The 20,724-nt window shown below is 37.3% G+C and overlaps 1 protein-coding gene across 5 annotated transcripts in view; it reads left to right on the forward strand.

Annotated features, from left to right (window-relative positions):
- The window catches only part of u2surp (U2 snRNP-associated SURP domain containing), a 99,739-nt gene that overhangs the window by 36,323 nt on the left and 42,692 nt on the right, over nt 1-20,724 (forward strand). For all 5 annotated transcript variants that reach the window (XM_073041513.1, XM_073041512.1, XM_073041514.1 and 2 more), the window contains 5 exons: nt 2,414-2,446; nt 2,534-2,616; nt 4,729-4,894; nt 5,942-6,150; nt 8,369-8,412. In XM_073041513.1, coding sequence (XP_072897614.1) covers nt 2,414-2,446; nt 2,534-2,616; nt 4,729-4,894; nt 5,942-6,150; nt 8,369-8,412 — 535 coding nt within the window. The remainder of the gene's footprint in view (nt 1-2,413; nt 2,447-2,533; nt 2,617-4,728; nt 4,895-5,941; nt 6,151-8,368; nt 8,413-20,724) is intronic.

Below are 20,724 nucleotides of genomic sequence, written 5' to 3' on the forward strand. Positions count from 1 at the left end.
TTGGATGTGGATTTGCGTTTAAAATTCTATCATTTCAAAGTAGTAATTGTTTAGATATGCATTTTATGTTCAAAAGAGTGACTAAATATGTATGTGGCAAACGTTAAATTTTAGAAAAATTGTAGTTTTTTCAGTTCATAGCTGAATTTATAAAGTAGCAGACTTGGGACTTCGGTTAGATTTTGTTTTATTAAAACTCCAACACACTTTTTTATGTTTAAAGATGTTGCACAGTAAATTTAAGGGAAGTGTGGGAAACAGAAACAGTATGTTTATACAGAGCAAGGCCAACACAACTGGGTGAGTTTAAGTGTGATGTGGGAACCAGGACCCCACTAAGTCGACAGAACATAGGATGTGTCTCCTGGTGATGAGCCACCAGGATTTCTGAATGCTTGAATAACAGATGTCAGAGTTGTGCCGTATTTATAGTTGGAACTCTTGGACTCTGCGTGACATAGAAATGGTATTGCCACATAAGACGCCATCATGCAATTGAACACTAGGGGGTGCATGAATGCAGTCTGAAATGCTCTTGCACCTAAGGGTCAAATTTTCCAAGTTCCAGTGTTGAAAAATTTGTTCTGTCCCTTCCTGAACTGTTGCATAGCTTGGCCCAGTGTATGAGATTTTGGCTGAAAGAATAATGAGCAATGCAGTCTGATGCTCATAACACATATTTGTATTATAGCTGAATACCATGTGTCATTCCCAATTGAAATATTGATTTTAAATGCAGTAAAAGTCAGCAGCTGCTGGCAAGGGTTAGTCAAGAAGACCAAATATTCGTATCAGATTTTGCAGCAAGTATTCAAGCAGTCCCAGTGTTCAAATCCCACTATCAGATGACTTTTTAATGTTTTCTGCTCATGTTTAGCTTGCCTGCTCTCCTACCTCCGTACCATTAAACAGCTGACATATTTTCTTATGGGATAGTTTTTGGATTGGGGTAAGGCCATTGGAATTAAAACATCACCTACCTGTTTGTCCACCTGAGCATTCAGTTGTTCTCAGTATCCTGCTTACTTGCTGGTTATCTTCATTTGAAACACGGAAAGTGTATGGACCATTGTTGCAGTATTTAAATTATATCTGATTTGTAACTAATTTGTAACCTTTCAGCTGTTTGTACAGTTTTTATCTTGCACTCAAACTCTGATGTAAAATTCAAAATTGGCTAACAATGTTTTTTGATTTTTAGAAGACTTAGAAATTTCTACCACCCACAATGTAACAATATTTCCTGACTTCCCTTATGAAAGGCTGTTGTGTAACTTTTTGACAAGAACCTCAAGGTCCTCAAATGCTGGCATTCTGAGGAAATATTTCTTAACCAGTTTGTGTAACTTGTAGATTTTTAATATCTTTAGCACTTAAGTCAAATTATTGACTAACTACTAACCTCTTAGGAATGTAACACCAGGTAGTGTAAGCTCTACTTGTAATTTAACCCGTGAAGATTGGGTTTCATTCTAGTAGACCAAGACTAAAATCAAAAAGTAAACAAAAAAGCCTGGAAATGCTCACTAGGGTCAATTGCTGTGAGGATACTACTGTTAGGGTACTAACTTCATCATTCTAGTAAATCTTTGCTCTCCATCTGAGGTCAGTCAATATACGTTGCCTAAGAAATGGTGCTCAAACTGTTCACCATATTTCAGTTATGTTCTAACCAAGCATTTAGTGTTAGGTTTATGAAACAAATTCCTTTTTATTAATTTAAAGAAACTAAAGTTGGATTTAATATTGTTTTCCCGCATTGTCTGCGGTGTTATTTAGTAGGTTTAAGTGCAAACTAGTAAGTTGGCATATTAGCCGCCTTAATTTTATCATTTACTATTTCATTCTTAAGTGTCCCAATCTATTCCTGAGCTTCCTTTTTGTAACTCTTTGTTTTTTAAAAATAAAGTTTTAAGAAAGATAAAGATTAGCTTTGTTTGTCATATGTATATTGAAACATACAGTGAAATGCATCTTTGCTTCAATGACTAACACAGTGCGAATACATGTTTGGGGGGTGGGGCCACAAGTGTTGCCATACTTCCAATGCCAATATAGCATGCCCACAACTTGCTAACCTTACTGATGCTATCCGGAGAATATCCTGCCTGTATTTTTTCTTGTACTTGCGCAGATGATAGTGTTGCAAGTGCTAATTGTCTGGTGAATTTGGCAGTGGATTGATATTTGATGTGGTAAACACAAGCTGGGCAATTTTTTTTTTTACAGTTGTCAGGAGTTTTAACTACCTCATGTTGTTTGATTTGTCTAAGAAGAGTTTAATCTGTTGGCATGTAGTTCATTCTGAATTGACAGTCACCAGTGCCAAATTGTCATCAAAACTTTTGCCAATTTTTATAGAGTAAAACACTTCTATTTTAAAGTATGACACTCAAATATTTTTTCTTTTCAGCTGAATCTTCAAGGCGAAACAGACAAACAAATGGTAGTACCTCTAATTCATATTTTCAAAACATTAAACCCCCCCTTTTTTTTAAAAACATTTACTAAGAAATATTTTATGTCTTTTTAGCACTTGAAGAATTTACTCCTGGCTCTCATGATTCTGGAGATCCAACTACAACTAATTTATATATTGGTAACATTAATCCGAAGGTACAGATTTTTAAATTCTGATCAATTGAAATTGTTGGTATTTATTCAGATTTCTAATGCAAATTCTGAATGTATTGGTTGAGGCAAAAATTATAAACTGATGGATCTATATTGAAAGAATCTGTCGGTTGTCTTGCTCTCTGCGATTGAGTGAAGTGTAATAAACATTGGTCCAGTTAGACCTGCAACTGGCTGATCAGTTCAAACTGGTACTGGTTAAGTTTTCTTTTTTTGCTATCTCCCTTCCATGTTCAACAATCTACTTTCATGCCATTCAGTATGTTTTTTGGCCATTTCCCTCAAGGTATCTTGTTTTGATAGCATTTAAAGAACATGAAGCAGAAGTGGAATTGAGCAGGTGTGGATAGATTTGGGTTTAGATTTATTTATTTATCTATCACATGTACATCGAAATACAATGAAATGCACCAACACAACCTAAGGATGTGCCGGGGCAGCTTCAAGTGTCACCACACATTTTGTTGTCAAAATTGCAAGCCCACTATGTTCGTAGAACATACAAGCAACAGCAACAAAACAACAGTAAAACAAGCCCCTTACCTCCCATGCACACATAGAGGCGGCCCTCTAACCCCAGGACAGGCAGTCTCCAGGTCACCAACCTGATCTTGAGTGCATGTGGAGTCCCCAGAAACTAAGGATGAGGGTAACTTGGGACATAATTCATTGTTAACCAACAAGGTATTTGGTAAAGTAACTGGGGCTGTGTGTTCAGCCCACTGCTGACGCTTGACTGCACTGCTAGATTCAATTCAAATAGAATCATCAAGTTTGCTGATGACATAATAGTGGGTGGCCTCATCAACAATGATGATGAGACGGTCTACAGAGAGGAAGTAGAGTGGCTGGTAGAATGGTGTGAGCACAGCAGTTTGAGTCAAAAAAAAAACCTGTGGACTTGAGTGTGCAGGCTGACCACTCCACCAGCACATACACGGCTCCTCTGCAGAGAATTCAGAGCTCCAAGTTTCTGGGTGTGCGCATAACGGACGATCTTATCTTGTTCCTCAACATCACCTCTGGTCAAGAAAGCACAGCGGCTCCACTTTCTGAGGAGACTGAGGCTCTGCTCCCCTGTTCTAACCAGTTTTTACAGGAGCGCCATTGAGAGCATCCTGACCAATTGCATCACCATTTGGTACGGGAATTGCAAGGCATGTGACCGCAGGCTCCTACAAAGAATTACGAGAACTGTTGAGAAGATTGTTGGAGCCTTACTTCTACCCATCAGAAATATTTATCAGACATGCAGAATGTGCACGGCCCTTAGTGTCATCAGTTATTCCAACCATCCGTCTTTACCCTCTACCATCAGGCAGGTGATACCATAGCATTAGAACAAAAACTGTTAAGATGACAAACAGCTGCTTCCCCCAGATTGTAAGACTACTGAATTCACTGCCACAATCCAGGACTCATCACTTGTGAAGATCCATTAGTGTTATGCTGTTTACTTTTTAACTTGTATCGTATATGCACCTTATTATTTGTTCATTTATTTGTAGTAATATTACGTCGTGTTGTGTGAGTGAGTTGTATTTATCTGCTGTACACCTTGGTCCAGAAGAATGTTGTTTCCTCTGGCCGTATACATGTGTACCGTTGAATGATTATAAATTGAAATTGAACTTGAACAAGAAAGTTTTAACAATAAATTTAGTGAGCTTTCTGATGCTGTTCACTAATCTCAGAGCATTCAGAACTGCATCAGTCCAACCCAGCTGATTGGTTCTCCAAGATGTTGCCATATCACATGGTGTTAAATTCAACAGTTATCAAGTTTCTTTTAATCTTAGAATAAACCTTAAAATTCTATTAGGTAAGGAAACCTAAGGTATCTGTACAGCAACATTCTGTACATTCTGATAATACAATACTTATGCAAAATTGCCATATAATCTAAAATAACCAGCTGGTTTTTTTTCTATTTGAATGAACTTAATTTGTAAGGTTCAGTATTTCATTTATTTAGGTGCCATATCTTAGCAATTAAACCCATTACAATGTATTGGTGAAATTTTTTTATTTTAACAAATGATATCTAATCTAAGTATAGCTGACTTGCACGGAATATTTCATTCTGATGTACAGATGAATGAAGAAATGCTATGCCAAGAATTTGGACGCTTTGGCCCCTTGGCTAGTGTTAAGATAATGTGGCCCAGAACAGAAGAAGAAAGAGCCAGAGAAAGAAATTGTGGATTTGTAGCCTATATGAACAGAAGGGATGCTGAAAGAGCTTTGAAAAATCTAAATGGTAAGTAATTGGAAGCAAATTTACTGAAATGTGTAGGCAACATTGCAGAGGAGGTTACGGCTTGTTTGTGGTATCAGAATGAAATACTGTATGTTAAACTTTTCTATATCTTTACTTTGAACAAATTGTTTTGTTCATCTTTCTGCTGATCTTTATTTTCTCCATCTTTGTGATTGTACCTTGACTTGAGCCACTCAGGTAAGTGTGTTTGCTTTTGCTGTTCTTCTGTTGTACTGTCTTTATTCTGATACTTTATAGATTGGTTAGAGTTGTGATCTGCTATGTGGCTAAAATTTCACTCCAGTGATTAAGCTGTTGTATGTATAAAAGATTGGCTTTAAGAGCAAATTGTTTTGCAGCTTGTCAGCAGCTATATCTCTCATGGGATATTCAATATGAACCCCAAAACATCTGGCTCATTAGAATTCTTTCCCCATCCAATAGATTATGGAGATCTACACATCTAAATTTTCCTCAGGATATTCAGAGTAGAGCATACTGTAGCTATAAGCATGCCTCCCTGCCTTGGTAAGATAAGTAACATGGGGTACTAAAAATGAGCAGAAAGGGAAAAGATACTATAGAAAGGTGAAGGGTGAGGGATACAGAAATGGAGAAGAGACAAAAGTGGCAGAAAAATGGAGGGAGATAAAATGGCAATTCCAAAAAAAAGTATCTTGGAAATCTATGATATTTAATCATAATTCTGACGTAATTGCGGATAATGTATGGATTTACCCACCATCAAAAATCCTTTTAATTTTGCCATAATGGTTCCAACTACTAAAAGCCTGAAATGAAGCAGTTTTTCTGTTTTGGAATAAAAGTAGTTGGAAAATATCCAGTGAATAGGAGCTGGTTATTTCACAAAAAGAAGACTCCATTTAAGAACTTGTCTTGATTTGATAAACTTAAGCTATTTCTTGTACAAGAGTAGGGGAGCTAATTGTTTTTTAAGAAGGCAGAGACGCTTTCAAAACAAATTTGAAATAAGGAACAGTAATATTCCACCTATACATCAATTCACAAAGTTTTACTTCCTTTCAGGGAAAATTATTATGGATTTTGAAATGAAGTTGGGCTGGGGGAAAGCTGTGCCCATTCCACCTCACCCCATTTATATTCCACCTGCTATGATGGAGTTGACTCTACCGCCACCTCCATCTGGGTTACCTTTCAACGCTCAGCCACGGGAGAGACTAAAGAACCCCACGACACCAGTGATGCCACCGAAAAATCAAGATGACTTTGAAAAGGTAATTTTAAAAATCTAGGTGAGGAATTTGAAGGAATATAATTCATTGCAATTAATGTTTGCTGGTATTTAGATTTTTACACATTTTAATAAATAATAATTTTCATGGACACCTTTGATCAGAGTTTTTATTAGCTCTGTTTTCTCTGGTTAGTATACATTTTGCTAGTATTCAGAGATAGAGCTCAACTTTTAGTTTCTGATTCTTAATTCAGTGCTTGAAAGTAGAGAGGTTATTGGAATTAACCTGTGAAATCTATAGTCTGGCTTTTGAATATTTTATTTAATGACTTCAAATTTGTATTTAAACTTCCCCATTGTCTTTCACAAGGAATAAAAGCAGAACTTGCATTTATATATCACCAACTCTATAATAAATATTGTCTAAACTGCAAATTAAAAGACTGTAACAGTTTAAACATGGGGAATGAAAAAGACCATTCAACCCATCAAGTCCATTCCTTCTACATAACATGCAAAATTTAGTCTGTTGTGGGTTCTGCCTATATCCCTGAGGAAGATCTATAAAGTTTCTCTTTACCCAGTAAAAGGCAAGTAGTCAAATCTCGCATGTTCACCCACTGTCTTGACTTACAATTTGTTGGCTTTGAGGCCTCTATTATCCCAGCAGGAAAATACTGTGTTTAAAAAGTGTTTACAGCTGAAATCTTTCCAAGGTAGGCTTTGTTATTCCAAATCCTGTATCCTGTATATGACTAACGTAGTCTATATGCTTCCATGAGGCAGAAGGCTTGTAGTTTTGTGACCTTTTAGAAATCCAGAATTGTTACTTATTAACCCCACTGGATTCTTCCTCTGCCTTTTAAATAGATTTAAAGAATTGTCATCCTTTTGCCAGCAATTTTCACTTAAAAAGCTGTGGATGACCCTGAACTAAATTAGTGCTATTCTGTAAGCAATGCACACTTTTTGTGGTATAAAGTGACTTTCAGGCTTTATTTCCCCCAGAAATTATTTTTCCAATTGAATATTACACTGCAGGTGCACATTCTTGTGACCCAAGTGCAGACATCCATAGTATTTTACCAAATCAGTAGCTGTTTGTAAACATCCATTCCCTGTGGTAAGAGATTAACTTGAGGGGTAATGCATGTTCATCACTTCTGAAGGTTGCTAGGCCACTAAGCAAATTTCGGTGAGCTCATCACTAGATACACTTTTGCTATTCTGAAAAGTTGGGAATAGATGAGGATGTGGAGAAAGATATCAGTTTCCTCGTTTTGTGTATTTAGATTTTTCTTGGATTTACTTATCCACAAAATAGATGGTCTCTAATCCGTGTTGGATAACCTTTACTTTGAAATTTAATGCTGCACAGGTTATACCCTTTGCTAGACTTTTGAAAGAAAGATGTATTTTGATTTAAATTTGATCACTTGAAAATTGAGATGTTTCATTTCCCCCAAAGAATTTGATATCTAATATTTTAAAAAGCATTAGAAACAATGTACATTAATAAAGTCATGTCATGGTAATCTTAGTATTTTGAATAGCCGTTCATATATTTGTCTTTAGACTGCACGTTAGGTCTAGGACAAAGCTTAAGATCACTACTTGGGCACTTGCAATTTTGTACACTTATGAATTTTGAGTGTGTTTCAGTAGAATTTCATCATTTAATGTCAGCGTTAAATTGTATCATAATGATTGAGTGGGAGGTGATGGATATGAGAAGTGACTCATCTCTAGATGATGTGACCATTAAACTTCAGGGATGAGTTGATTGTGTGCTTCTTGATGTCACAAATTAAATATCCCACCAGCGTCAAATCAAAATTTGTAATGGACATAATAACAGACTACAATTGTGTTATGTGTCTGCTGCCTATTAAAGTATTGTCTAATATTCTTTTTATATGCTGTAAAATATCAGTCACTCTTGAGCATCAGTAAATATTCCCACATTAACTGATCTATGATCAGAGATTTGTCATAATCATTTCTACCATTGGGACTTTGTCCTGGTTCTAATTTCATTGCAATGTAAAGACAAATATCCAGTTATTTCTATCTCTGGTTTTCTGTTTATTTTAGTTATCTTAAATACGTGTACTTAGTTTATTAAGTATTGATTTATAATAGCATAAATGTTACCTTGAAGGTTTTAAAAATGCATTAATATTTTTGTATACTTGCTGCTTAAGTTGCCAATACTCATATTATCCTATCTTTATTGTCTGATGTGACTTCATATACAGACTCTGTCGCACGCCATAGTCAAAGTGGTTATCCCAACAGAAAGGTACACGTTTCTTCTTTAATTTTTCATTGCTGCTGATAGTAGAAAGTGTCCCTGACATAAATGACATCAGGTTATTTGTCAATCAGTGCTTATGGCTAAGATTTTGGGTAGCTGAGCAATGGTTCCTTTGTATGTTTGGGATTAACTGCCTGTGTAGTTTGTTAAATGAGATTACTTTGCTCATTTACTGGTGTAGCAGTGTTAAGTTGTGTGCAACGCTTTCTCAGGTGTATGGAATGTGTGTATTGCTTTTCAATGCATTATTTTAGTCTTTCATATTATGCTTAATTGCAAGATTGTTCAGAAGGAGTACTAGTTTGTTTTATTACTTGTTATAATGTTAGGGTGAAATTTCAAAATTGAGCAAGTTATGAGTGTTTGGATGGAGTAGTGTAGATTTGACTCTAGTGTACCAATAGTTGATGCCAGTGATGATTAGACCTAGATTTGATGCAATTTGTGTAACTCTCACAGGTAACAGCTGTGCTTTAATATGATGCTTTGAATATTTAAACCTAAAATCTTTGTTCTGTGTCTACTTCACAATGCATGAACACTGCTTATAATATCTTAAATTGTAACTTATGTGAAATGGCTGAGTGTTTTTTCTTAAATGTTCTTTTGAGGTGATCAGATTGATGGTATTTTTGCAAGGGCTTAAAAATGTTGACTAGATGTCGAAAGTCAGGTTGAAATCAGATATGGTTACATAACTACATCATAATTGCCCAATGGCTGCATTGATTAGTTGATAGCAGTATTGGTGTTCTTTAGTGTAATCAATGCATTTATTTAATTTTAGCTACTTATGGTCTAGTAAATGCTTCTGGAAAGAAACTTTTAAACATGACTGCTCACGCAATTTGTACTACTTAGATAAATGAGAGATTAAATCTATATCTGAAGTCATTTCCTGAAATCTGGTACCTGGGGCTTGTTTACCTATTCTTGGAGGAGAAAATTTTTAAGAACTGAAACTGTAATCTATATATATTTAAATACAGAAAAATATTCATGTTTTTATAAAGTAATCCCATTGTCTTTAGACTTCAGGAAAACCAATAAATATATCTGTATGACATTTGCCTGTTTTAGAGTGGTTGGCTGTGGAATGATATTGCTGATAAGTCAATAGGTTTCCCTTGCTCAACTAAACCAGAACCTTGTCTTACAATGCACATTCAAAATTCTGAAAGACCAGAATTTGACCAAGTTGGCTACCAGTGTTTTAAATAAGCTCTGTGACTTTTAACTTGGCCATGGTAAGCAACACAAGCTGAACAGATTCTGCTGCGAGGGACCTGAACAAAACATCATGGATGAATTGTGGAAAGTATTCAGATTTTGAATCTGGTTAATATCAGATTCATTAACTCTCATTGAACTGCTTTTGTTTAGCCGTTGGCTCTTATGGTAGGGTTTATATCATTAAAACCATGTATCTTTCAAAGGATTTGATGAAGGATGTTGGTTACATCAGGAAATCTTCATTTGTTAATTATCCTAACCTTTATGAAATTTTATGAACCTGCTTCAGTCTGTCACATTTAAAAAAAAATTGAATCAAGAATGAAGTAAAATTCTAAAATCTCTATCCATAACTTGACTCCTTATGATTGCTTAAAAATTACTGATGAGAAGCATTTTGAAGATGCTGAATGTTTCTTAACAAATTAACACGTTATTTCAAATTACTGCCATTTTTCTTCCAAGAATCAAAATCCCATATTAAGATTTGAAATGTTCTTGGCCAACAAGCAATGGATATTGTTTTGCAAGCAACATCAATGGGAAAAATTGTATATTTTGACCCATATTTTTCAGAGTAATGTGCAGCTTTAGTTTCATCTTTCACCAAGGAAACTTTAGTTGGTTGGAATTTGAACATACCGGTATTTAGATTACTCAGATTCTTTCTCACCTTTTCATCAAAAGATTTGCACATTCTCGGTATAAAATAATACAATAAAATTTCTTGTGTTTTTATTTGATAGTTGAGAAACTTGTTTCAGTATTTTGTTTGTGGGGGGAGGGAGACAGATCCAGAATAAATGACCTAAATTTAGGGAAGGTGACTTATTTTAATATTGGGAACACCTGGCCAAGGTAGACTGGGACATATACTTGCAAGTTGGTCTGCATCTGCACAGTGTGAAGTATTCAAAGGACAAATGATAAGCGTTCAAAATAATCATAATCCAAAGGTAAAGAGTGAAAATAAAATGTAGCAGATTTGAGAACTAAAATGGGAGGCCTGTTATGTATTTTTAAAAAAAAGAGCGGAAAGATGCTTAAATAAGAAAGTAGGAAAGCAATGAGGGCCGGCCATGAAATAGCACTGGCAGGCAGGATTAAGGTAAATTCAAAGGTGTTTTATGTACATTGAGGATTAAGGATCCGGGCAACAAGCAGGGCCCATTAGGGAAATTGGTTATCTGCGTAGGGCCAGAAGGTTTAGGTGAGGCCCTAAATAAATACTTATCAGTATTCACCAATGAAATAGATTTTATAGTTGGAGGATTCAGCAAAGGGAAAGGTAAAATTATAGTGTGCATTTCCATAAATAGAAGGTATTTGATGCCTTAGCAGGTTTAAAGGTAGGCAAATCCTGGGATGAGATTAGATTTATTCTAGGTTGTTTTGGAAGATAAAAGAAAACATTTCAGGGGCTTTGGCTGAGATTTTTAAATTTTCACTGGCCACAAGCAGGTACCAAATGATTAAAGGGCAGCAAATGCCTCTTTTTAAGAGCAGCAAGGAAAAAGACTGGCAATTACAGACCTTTCAACCTAACTGAAATTGAAATGGGGAGCCACTAAGAGATCCTACCTTGTGCATTGGACTAGTCTCGTCTGTGTCAGGTGTCATCAATGTAGAGGGGGCCTTTTGCCTCTACAGATGCCAGTTGATCATTGGGTTCTTTGAATATTTTGCTTTTTCATCTGGATTCCAGCTTCTGCAGTCACTTTTGTTACTAGTTTTACACTTTGTAAAACAACATTGTTCCATAACCTCATTACTCTTGTATTCCAGTGAAGGCCAGTGACAGAAGTTGACTACAGATGCTGGAATCTGAAATACAGTTCTGGTTGACACATTAAGACCATGAAACAAAAACAGAAAATGCTGGAAAAGCTCAGCAAGTTCTTTCCACACATGCTGAGTGAGCATTGGGTACAGAGCAGAGTGTTCAGCATCTTGCTTGGGATGGAAGACCTCACTTGAGGATTGACTTTTTTTTCCCCCTTGGAGCAGTGAAGTCTGAATGGAAAATTGTGGGGTGTAAATAAAATGAAGTAGGGAACTTTTCACCACAGTGCATTTCAAAAAACAGATAGCACAGTCTTGGAGTAAGAGAAAGAGATTTAGATAAGATCTGAGGAAAAAACCTTTTCACTCAGAAAGTGGTTAGCATCTGGAATGTACTGAGTGAGTAATGGAGGCAGGTACTCCACCAGTAGCAAGATCTGGACTTGCACCTGAATCACCAAGGCACAGAAAAATATGAACATTTATAGCTGGTAGGTAGAATTAGTAATGATGAGTATTTCATGGCTGGTATTGACACAAAGGGCTGAAGGGACTTAATCAGGAGTGTGCTATTTAGGAATAGAGATGAGAAGAAATGTCTTTACTCAGATTTAAATTTTATGAATATCTCACACTTATGAATGTTTAATCGCAAGAGGAAATCTGCAGATGCTGGAAATCCAAGCAAAGCACACAAAATGCTGGAGGAACTCAGCAGGCCAGGCAGCATCTAAGGAAAAAAGTACAGAGTTGGCGGTTTGGGCTGACACATGCTGAGTTCCACCAGCATTTTGTATGTGTTGCCTGTGAATGTTCATCTGTTTTGTATACTCACAGCAAAGTATGATGAATCAAAGTGAATCAAGACGTAGGAATTAGATGGGAAAATGCATTTGCGTACTGAATCACCAACAGTGTTAAACGACTGAACAGGCTCAAGGGACTATTTAGCTTGTATAGAATTCTTTTATTTTTATATAAATTGCTACAAGAACTCGAGGGATGAACGTTCAAAGGATGTTCAAGAATCAGTTTCTGCAATATTTTAAAAGGTGCACCTACCACCTGGGATATTAGTAATTATACTTAAAATTGTTGAGATTAAGAACTGCCATTCCATGTTTAATCCTTTAAATGAAGAAGCCTATTTATTGCATAGATTCTGTAGAAGCCCTTTACGTGTTCTTTTTGATAATTTTGCATGTTGACTTGGTGGCAGTTTTAAGCTTTGCAAAGTGGAACTGTCACGTCTGTTTTCAGCTAAGGTGGGCAAGACATTTCAAGGTTTACCTCCAGTTCAAGGCTCTCAAAATGGAAGCCACTGTTTGGTTCAAGTACTTGTTCTCCAATAGTGATTACTTAACTAAAAGTTAACTTAAGAAATTTGAGAACGCTGAATGTTTCTTTGTTGCACTAATACATTACTGACCTGGAGACCTCCGTCAATTTTGTAATCCATGTTGGGAGACACAGTGTGAAAGCAAAGGAGGAAATAAGTAGTGATCATTTCCAAGAACTGAATGGCACTGCTTGCTTTCCCATATATTATTTTTGGATATGTATGTATATATGTATGTGTGTATATATATCCAAAAATTAAACTAGGGTTATACTCCATTAATTCAGCATGCCTGAGACTTTGGTTCCAGACTAGCAGATTTTCTCAGCCTTTGGATGTTACACAACATTTGTCATCCCATAAATACAAGTGATACTGCACATACTGGAAATCCAGAGCAACACACAAGATGCTGGAGGAACTCAGCAGGTCAGGCAGCATCAAAGGCGAGGAATAAGCAGTAGATGTTTTGGACCGAGACCTTTCATCAGGATATGATGTTTCTTTCAGTCAAGCTGTTAGTAGCAGGAGAGCATGGCAGCAGGAACCCTGATGAGGGAAATACAGATATCACATGGTGAGCCAGATGCAAAATTATCATAATTTCTGAAAGGTTGCTAATTAATTATTGAAGGCTTATTGTATAATCACTGAGGTTATTAATCAGGGCTTTTTTTTAAACAATGTACTTTATTTAGTAGGTTCACAAGTTTGAGGAATATTTCAAATTCAAACACCAAAGCAAACATGACTTAACGGTTCAAGGCACATCTATCAATTCAAAGATGGCAACTGCAGTCATTTGACATTGTGAAAAGAGCCTGGCCCTACGACATTGGGGTACTGTTGCATAGTCATTTGCCTACATGAACTTTACGGGGAAAATTAACTATCTATGCAAGGTGAATGTTCTCCAGAAGTAGTAGTTACATGCTTAAATATTTAAGAAAATTATCTTCCAAGTTACATACCTTATTAAGCAGTACAGTCCTCTAGAAGCAAAATACTGCATGGTGGGAATCTGAAAAGGAAAGGGAAATACTAACAAAACTCAATAATTCAAGCACCATTTGTGGAGAGGGCTTCATGTTTCAAAACAATAATCTTTCATCAACTGAAAGGTTATCCACCAGAAATATGAACGACTTTCTCCTTTGGCAAGAAAACCTCTAGCAAGCATCAAGAACATCGTGGAGTTCTTCGATTTCATTTTAAAAACTGTCATTGAGAAGATTTGAAATTTAAGTATGTGGTATTATGAGTATGGATGGGTATTTAATCTTTGCCATGGACATAATGGGCTGAGGGGCTGTGCGTGTGCCTCTAAATAACGGTCTAAATGCAAACCCACATTCTGTGACACTGGGATTTCTACTGCATTCCAAGATATGGAAATTAATTACAAGTGCTGGGAAAGAAAGAGAATCAGAAAAAGGTTATTTTATCAAGATCAGCAAGGCTTAAATAAATTGGATCTAAGCCATGGTCCACTCATTGAATGCTAGTAAGTTTTAAGTCTTGAATGTTAAGTCTTGAATGTTGGGCCTTCTCTGTTGGGTATGTGCTGAAGAGAGAAAATAAAATCCAAAACATCTTTATCTGTAGGTATACGGTCTCATTGTAGTTTTAAATGATATTGTTGAGACCTAAGTAATTCCTGTTAAAAGGTAGATGTCCTGATGACAGCTTTTATTTAATGAGGATTATTTTAATGTATACAGCACTAAGTTTTGATGGGAATGCAGCAGAAAACTTTTATTGCAAACAGGAATAGATTACTTTTGAAAGTAAAATGTGTGGAATGCTTTTGAAATTAACAGACTCAATGACTATTAATTTAGCTATTGCTAATGTCAAATTACAATTAATCTAGGTGTTTGCTTACATCTTCTGGGCTTAACTTTAAATACTTATTCTCAAATCCTTTTGCCTAATATATTGACATGGGACTGAGAGCTAAAATAAAGCTATTAGCTGACTCGGATAATAAAGAAAAATATTATTAATTTGTTATAGTCAAAGAGTCATACAACACAGAAATGTGTTATTCAGCTCTCTACACCAGCTAGTGACCACACACCCATATTAATTCCATCTTCTAGCATTTCATGATTGGTGGAAACTATGGATTTCAGTCACTTGCTACTTCTTAGGTTTAAAAAAGTTCCCCTCAAAGCCTCTTCTCATTGCTACCATTGGGGGGAAGTACAGGAGCCTGAAGGCACACAGTCAACTATTCAGGAACAGCTCTTCTCCTCTGCCATCCAATTTCTGAATAGACATGGAACCCATGGACACCACTGTATGACTTTTATTTTTTATACTGTATTTCATTTTTCCTCTGTTATTATGTATTGCATTGTGCTACTGCAACAAAGATGACAAATTTCATGACGTGGTGGTGATAACCTGATACCGATTCTAAAATTCTGACTGACCCTACTCAACCTTGGTAATCCGGTCTTATTCAGTTCTGGTAAGGAGAAAAGTTTCCTGCAGTGTACCCTATAACCTTAATAATTTCATATTTGTCAGTTACATCCCTCTTGATTACCACCTCTGGGTGGAAAATAGATAATGCCTCTCCAATCTCCTCAGAACAAAAATGCTTCATTCAGGGATCATCCTCATGAATCTCCTCTGCACCCCCTCAAGGGGTATTAAATACTTTCTGTGGTGACTGTATACCGCACTTCAGCCAGAGTTATAAAGTTGGAGCATAACATCCCTTCTCCTGTATTCAGTTGTGCTACCTTAACTACATTATCAGATTACACTAGCACCTTCAATAACTTTCATACTGAGATCTTTCTGTTCTTTGTTCCCAAGATATGTCATAACCTCACTGGTATATCAGAAACAGAAGCAGATTCAGGTTTAATATCACTGGTGCATGTTGTAAACTTTGTTACTTCGTGGTAGCAGTACAATTGCAATATATAATAAAATATAAATTGCAGTAAGAATTACAGTGGATTCTTTATTGGGAAGATAAACTAATTGAGAAAATGACTAGGATTTCCTTTGTTTATCTGGGGGCAATGTGCCACTTAATTGGGACGCAGGAGACTTGCTGAGCAGTTTATAACTAGAGTCGGTTGCCTGCATGTATGGCTGTTACACACTACACTGTGCTAAGGGCTAACAGTTTTTAAATGGCGTCAATTTAGTATATTTATGTTCAAAAAACAGTGATTTTTGTCATTGATAGTTGGTGACAAATAAGCAGTAAGATAATTCAGAACTGTTTCGCTCCCTGCGGTTTCAAGCAATCAGGCTTGGAGTTGCCAGAAACTGTCAGGAGTGAAAACTAAATGATTTCACTACTTCAGAAGTTAGGAACTACAAAGAGTTTGAAGGTATCAACAGTTGTTTTGAATATTACAATGAAAGTACAGATTTAGAGGGTGCAAACGTGGAAATTGTATGGAAGCAGTCCAGTGTCATTTGCAGTTGGTCAAAGAGCACAGCAGCACACACTGGATGAACTCCTCCATTGATAACTATTGGCAACTAGCACATAGCTTTATTGTATTGGTAATGTTCTAATTTGTTCTGTATTTCATTTTAATACATAATTTGTTACTCATTTAAATAGTTTTTTGACTTTTTTGGGCTTTTAAATTATTTCCGTGAAACTAATTAGGGCAGCTGCTTAATTGGGCCAAGACATACTGGTCCTGATGTGTCCCAATTAACTGGGTGCGTGTGTGTATGTATATTTAAATTAAATAAGTCTTGCAAAAAGAGCACAATAAGAAAAAAAATGAAGTTGTGTACATGGGTTCATTGTCCATTTATAAATGTAATAGTGGAGGGTAAGAAGTCTTCGGGCTTCTGTACCCACCGCCTTGATGGTAGCAGTACGAAGAGGGCATGTCCTGGGTAATGGGAATCCTTAATTATAGGTGCTGCTTTTTCAAGGCATCGTCTTTTGAACATCCTTGATGCTGTGAAGCCCATGATGGAGCTGACTGAGTTAGCAACTTTTTGCAGCTTTTTCAGATCCTGTGCGGTGACCCCCTTCACGTCGAATGCAACCGGTAAGAATGCTGTCCATGATACACCTGTAGAAATTCGCGTGAGTCCTTGGTGACATACTAAATCCCCTCAAACCCCTAATGAAATATAGCCACTGTAGTGCATTCTTTGAAATTGCATCAATATGTTGGGCCCAGGATAGATTCAAAGATGTTGACACCCAGGGACTTGAAACTACTCACTTTCTCCATTGTTGATCCCAGTAAGGATTGGTACGTGTTCCCTCACTTCCCTTCCTGAAGTCCACTTTCAAATCCTTGGTTTTACTGACGTTGATTGCAAGGTTATTGTTGTAACACCACTCAACCAGATGATCTGTCTCATGACTCTATGCTCTGTGCCTCCTCGTTATCATCTTAAATACTGCCAACACTAGTTGACTCACTGGCAAACATATAGATGCTGTTTGACCAGGTCAATCTTTCTTGACTATACCATTGTCGTTGGCTGAATATGTGATAGTGATGAATCACCATATAGGAGGGAGATTGAAAATCTGGCTGAGTAGTACCACAACAACAACTCAATTTCAGCAAGACCAAGGAGCTGATTATTGACTTCAGAAGTAGGAAACCATGGGTCCATGAGCCACTCCTCATTGGGGCATCGGAGGTGGAGAGGGAAGGACTGTCTTGGGCACAGCAAGTAAGTGAAATTACAAAGAATGCATGGCAACTCCTCTGCTTTGGAGTTTGTGAAGTGTTGGCATGTCATCTAAAACTTTGTCAAACGTCTAGTATGCTGACTGGTTTGATCATGGGTAAAGTCCTCCCCACCACTGAGCACATCTACATGGAGTGCTGTCACAGGAAAGCAGCATCCATCATAAACAACCCCCTCCCCCCCCCCACCACCATCAATGCCATGCATTCTTCTTGCTACTGCCATCTGGGATAATGTACAAGAGCCTCAGCAACCACACCACCAGGTTCAGGAACAGTTTTTACCCACCAACCATCAGGCTCTTGAACCAGAGGGGATAACTTCACTCACCCCATCAATGAACTGTTCCTACGACCTATGGGCTCACTTTCAAGGACTCTTCATCTCAGGTTCTCAATATTTATTGCTTTTTTATTTATAATTATCTCATTTTACCTTTATTTCTGTAGAGGTACAGAGCGGATTTACAGTTTGTTGTCTTTTGCACGTTGGTTGTTTGTCCATCCTGTTAGGTGTGGTTTTCATTAATTCTGTTGTATTTCTTGGATTAACTGTGTATGCCTGCAAGAAAATGAATTGCAGTGTTGTATATGGTGTCATATATGTACTTTGATAATAAATTAACTTTGAATTTTACACCTTTGAGCCATGGCGCTAACATTTTGTAGCAGTCTCCCATATGGAACCTTATTGAAAACCCTACTAAAGTTCTATAAAGCACATTTACTGCAGTGCCCTCATCAATGCATTCCTCAGAAAAATTCAGATTATTTATGGGTGCCATTGTAGCCTAGTGTACAGCACAATGCTTTTACAGCTCAGGGCGGTCAGAGCTTGGAGTTCAATTCCATTGTCATCTGTAAGGAGCCTCTATGTCCTCCCATGGAATGTGTTAGTTTTCCCTGGGTGCTCCAGTTTCTCCCACAGTCTAAAGACCTACCAGTTAGTATGTTAAAATTGTGTTAAATATGTTAACATGTTAGTATGTTAAATACAGCACTCAAGTGTTATATCTCAATGCATGATGTATAAGAAATAAGGTGGATGGACTTGTTGCACTATTACAGATTGTCGTGTATGATGCGGGTATCACTGAATTGTGGCTGAAGGATCGTTGTAGTTTGGAGCTGAATAGCCAAGGTTATTCATTGTATCGGAGGGATAGGAAAATAGGCAGAGGGGGCAGCATGGCTCTTGCTGGTAAAGAATGGCATCAAATCACTGGAAAGATGTGACAAAGGATCCGAAGATGTTGAATCTTTGTTGGTTGAGTTAAGAAACGGCAAGGGTAAAAGGACCCTGATGGCAGTTATATACAGGCTTCCCAACAGTAGCTGGGATGTGGAGCACAGATTAGAACAGGAAATAGAAAAAGTGTGTCAAAAGGGCAATGTTATGATAGTCATGCGAGATTTTCACATGCACGTCGGTTGGGAAAATCAGGTTGGTAATGGATCTCGAGAGTGAGTTTGTTGAATGCCTATGAGATAGCTTTTTAGAGCAGTTTGTCATTGAGCTATACTGGATTGGTTGTTATGTGATGAACCAGAGGTGATTAGGGAGCTTAAGGTAAAAGAGACAGAGATCACAATATGATTGAGTTCAACTTGAAATTTGATAGGGAGAAAGTAAAGTAAGGCGTAGCAGTATTTCAGTGGAGTAAAGGAAGTTAGTGGCAGGGATGACAGCAGAGCAGCATTGTTGATGGTTTCTGGGGAAAGTGAGGAAGGTGCAGGGTAGATGTATTCCAAAAACAAAGAAATACTCAAATAGCAAAATCATATAACCGTGGCTGACAAAGGAAGTCAAAACTAATGTAAAAGCAAAAGAGAGGACATAAAGCAAAAATTAACAGGAAAACAGAGGATTGGGAAGCTTTTAAAAACCTACAGAGAGCAACTAAAAGAATTGTTAGGAGGGAAGAGGTAAAATATGAAAGCAAGCTAGCAAACAATATCAAATGGATAGTAAATGCTTTTTCAAGTATGTAAAAAAAAAAAGATGAATGGATATAGGGCTGCTAGAAAATGAGGCCGGAGAAGTAATAATTGTAGATGAACTAAATGAGTATTTTGCAAGTCTTTGCTGTGGAAAATGCTAGCAGTGTGCCTGATGTTGTAGTGTGTGAAGGAAGAGAAGTGAGTGCAGTTACTATTACAAGAGAGAAGGTGCCCAAAAAGCTGGAAGACCAAAGGGTACATAGTCACCCGGACCAGATGAACTGCACTGTAGAGTTCTGAAAGAAGTAGCAGGTGAGATTGTGGAGACATTAGCAATGATCTTTCAAAAATCATTGGACTCTGGCATGGTGCCAGAGGACTGGAAAATTGCAAATGTCACTCTACTCTTTTAAGAAAGGAGGAAGACAGCAGGAAGGAAATTATAGAGCAGTTAGCCTGACCTCAGTGGTTGGGAAGTTCTTTTGAGTCAATTGTTAAGGATGAGCTTATGAAGTACACAGGCCAAGATAGGACAAAGTCAGCATGGATTCCTGAATGAAAAATTGTGCCTGACGAAGCTGTTGGAATTCTTTGAGGAGATTACAAGTAGGATAGATAAAGGGGATGTAGTGGATGTTGTATATTTGGACTTTCAGAAGGCCTTTGTCAAGATGCCACACAGGAAGCTGCTTACCAAGTTAAGAGCCCATGGTACTACAGGAAAGTTACTGGCATTGTTAGAGCATTGGCTGATTGGTAGGAGGCACCGAGTAGGAATAAAAGGATCCTTTTCTGGTTGGCTGCCAGTAAGTAGTGTTGTCCTGCAGGGTTCATTGTCGGGACTGCTTTTTTTATACTGTGTATCAATGATTTAGATGATAGAATAGATGGTTCTGTTGCCAAGTTTGCAGATGGTATGAAGATTGGTGGAGGGTAGGTAGTGTTGAGGAAATGGCTAGGCTGCAGGAGGACTTAGACAAAGGAGGAGAATGGGCAAGAAAGTGGCACACGAAACATAATGTTGGAAAATGTATGGTCATGCACTTTGGTAGATGAAATAAATATGCAGAGTATTTTCTAAATGGGGGGAGTAATCCGAAAATCTGAGATGCAAAAGGACTTGGGAGTCCTTGTGCAGAACACCCTAAAGGTTAACCTGCAGGTAGAGTCTGAGGTGAGGAACGCAAATGCAATGTTAGCATTCATTTCAAGGGGTCCAGAAAAGATGTGCTGGCATTGGAGAGGGTTCAGAGGAGGTTCACAAGGATGATTCCGGGAGTGAAAGGGTTATCATATGAG

Source organism: Hemitrygon akajei, chromosome 3, assembly GCF_048418815.1.
Source record: "Hemitrygon akajei chromosome 3, sHemAka1.3, whole genome shotgun sequence".
NCBI lineage: Eukaryota > Metazoa > Chordata > Chondrichthyes > Myliobatiformes > Dasyatidae > Hemitrygon > Hemitrygon akajei.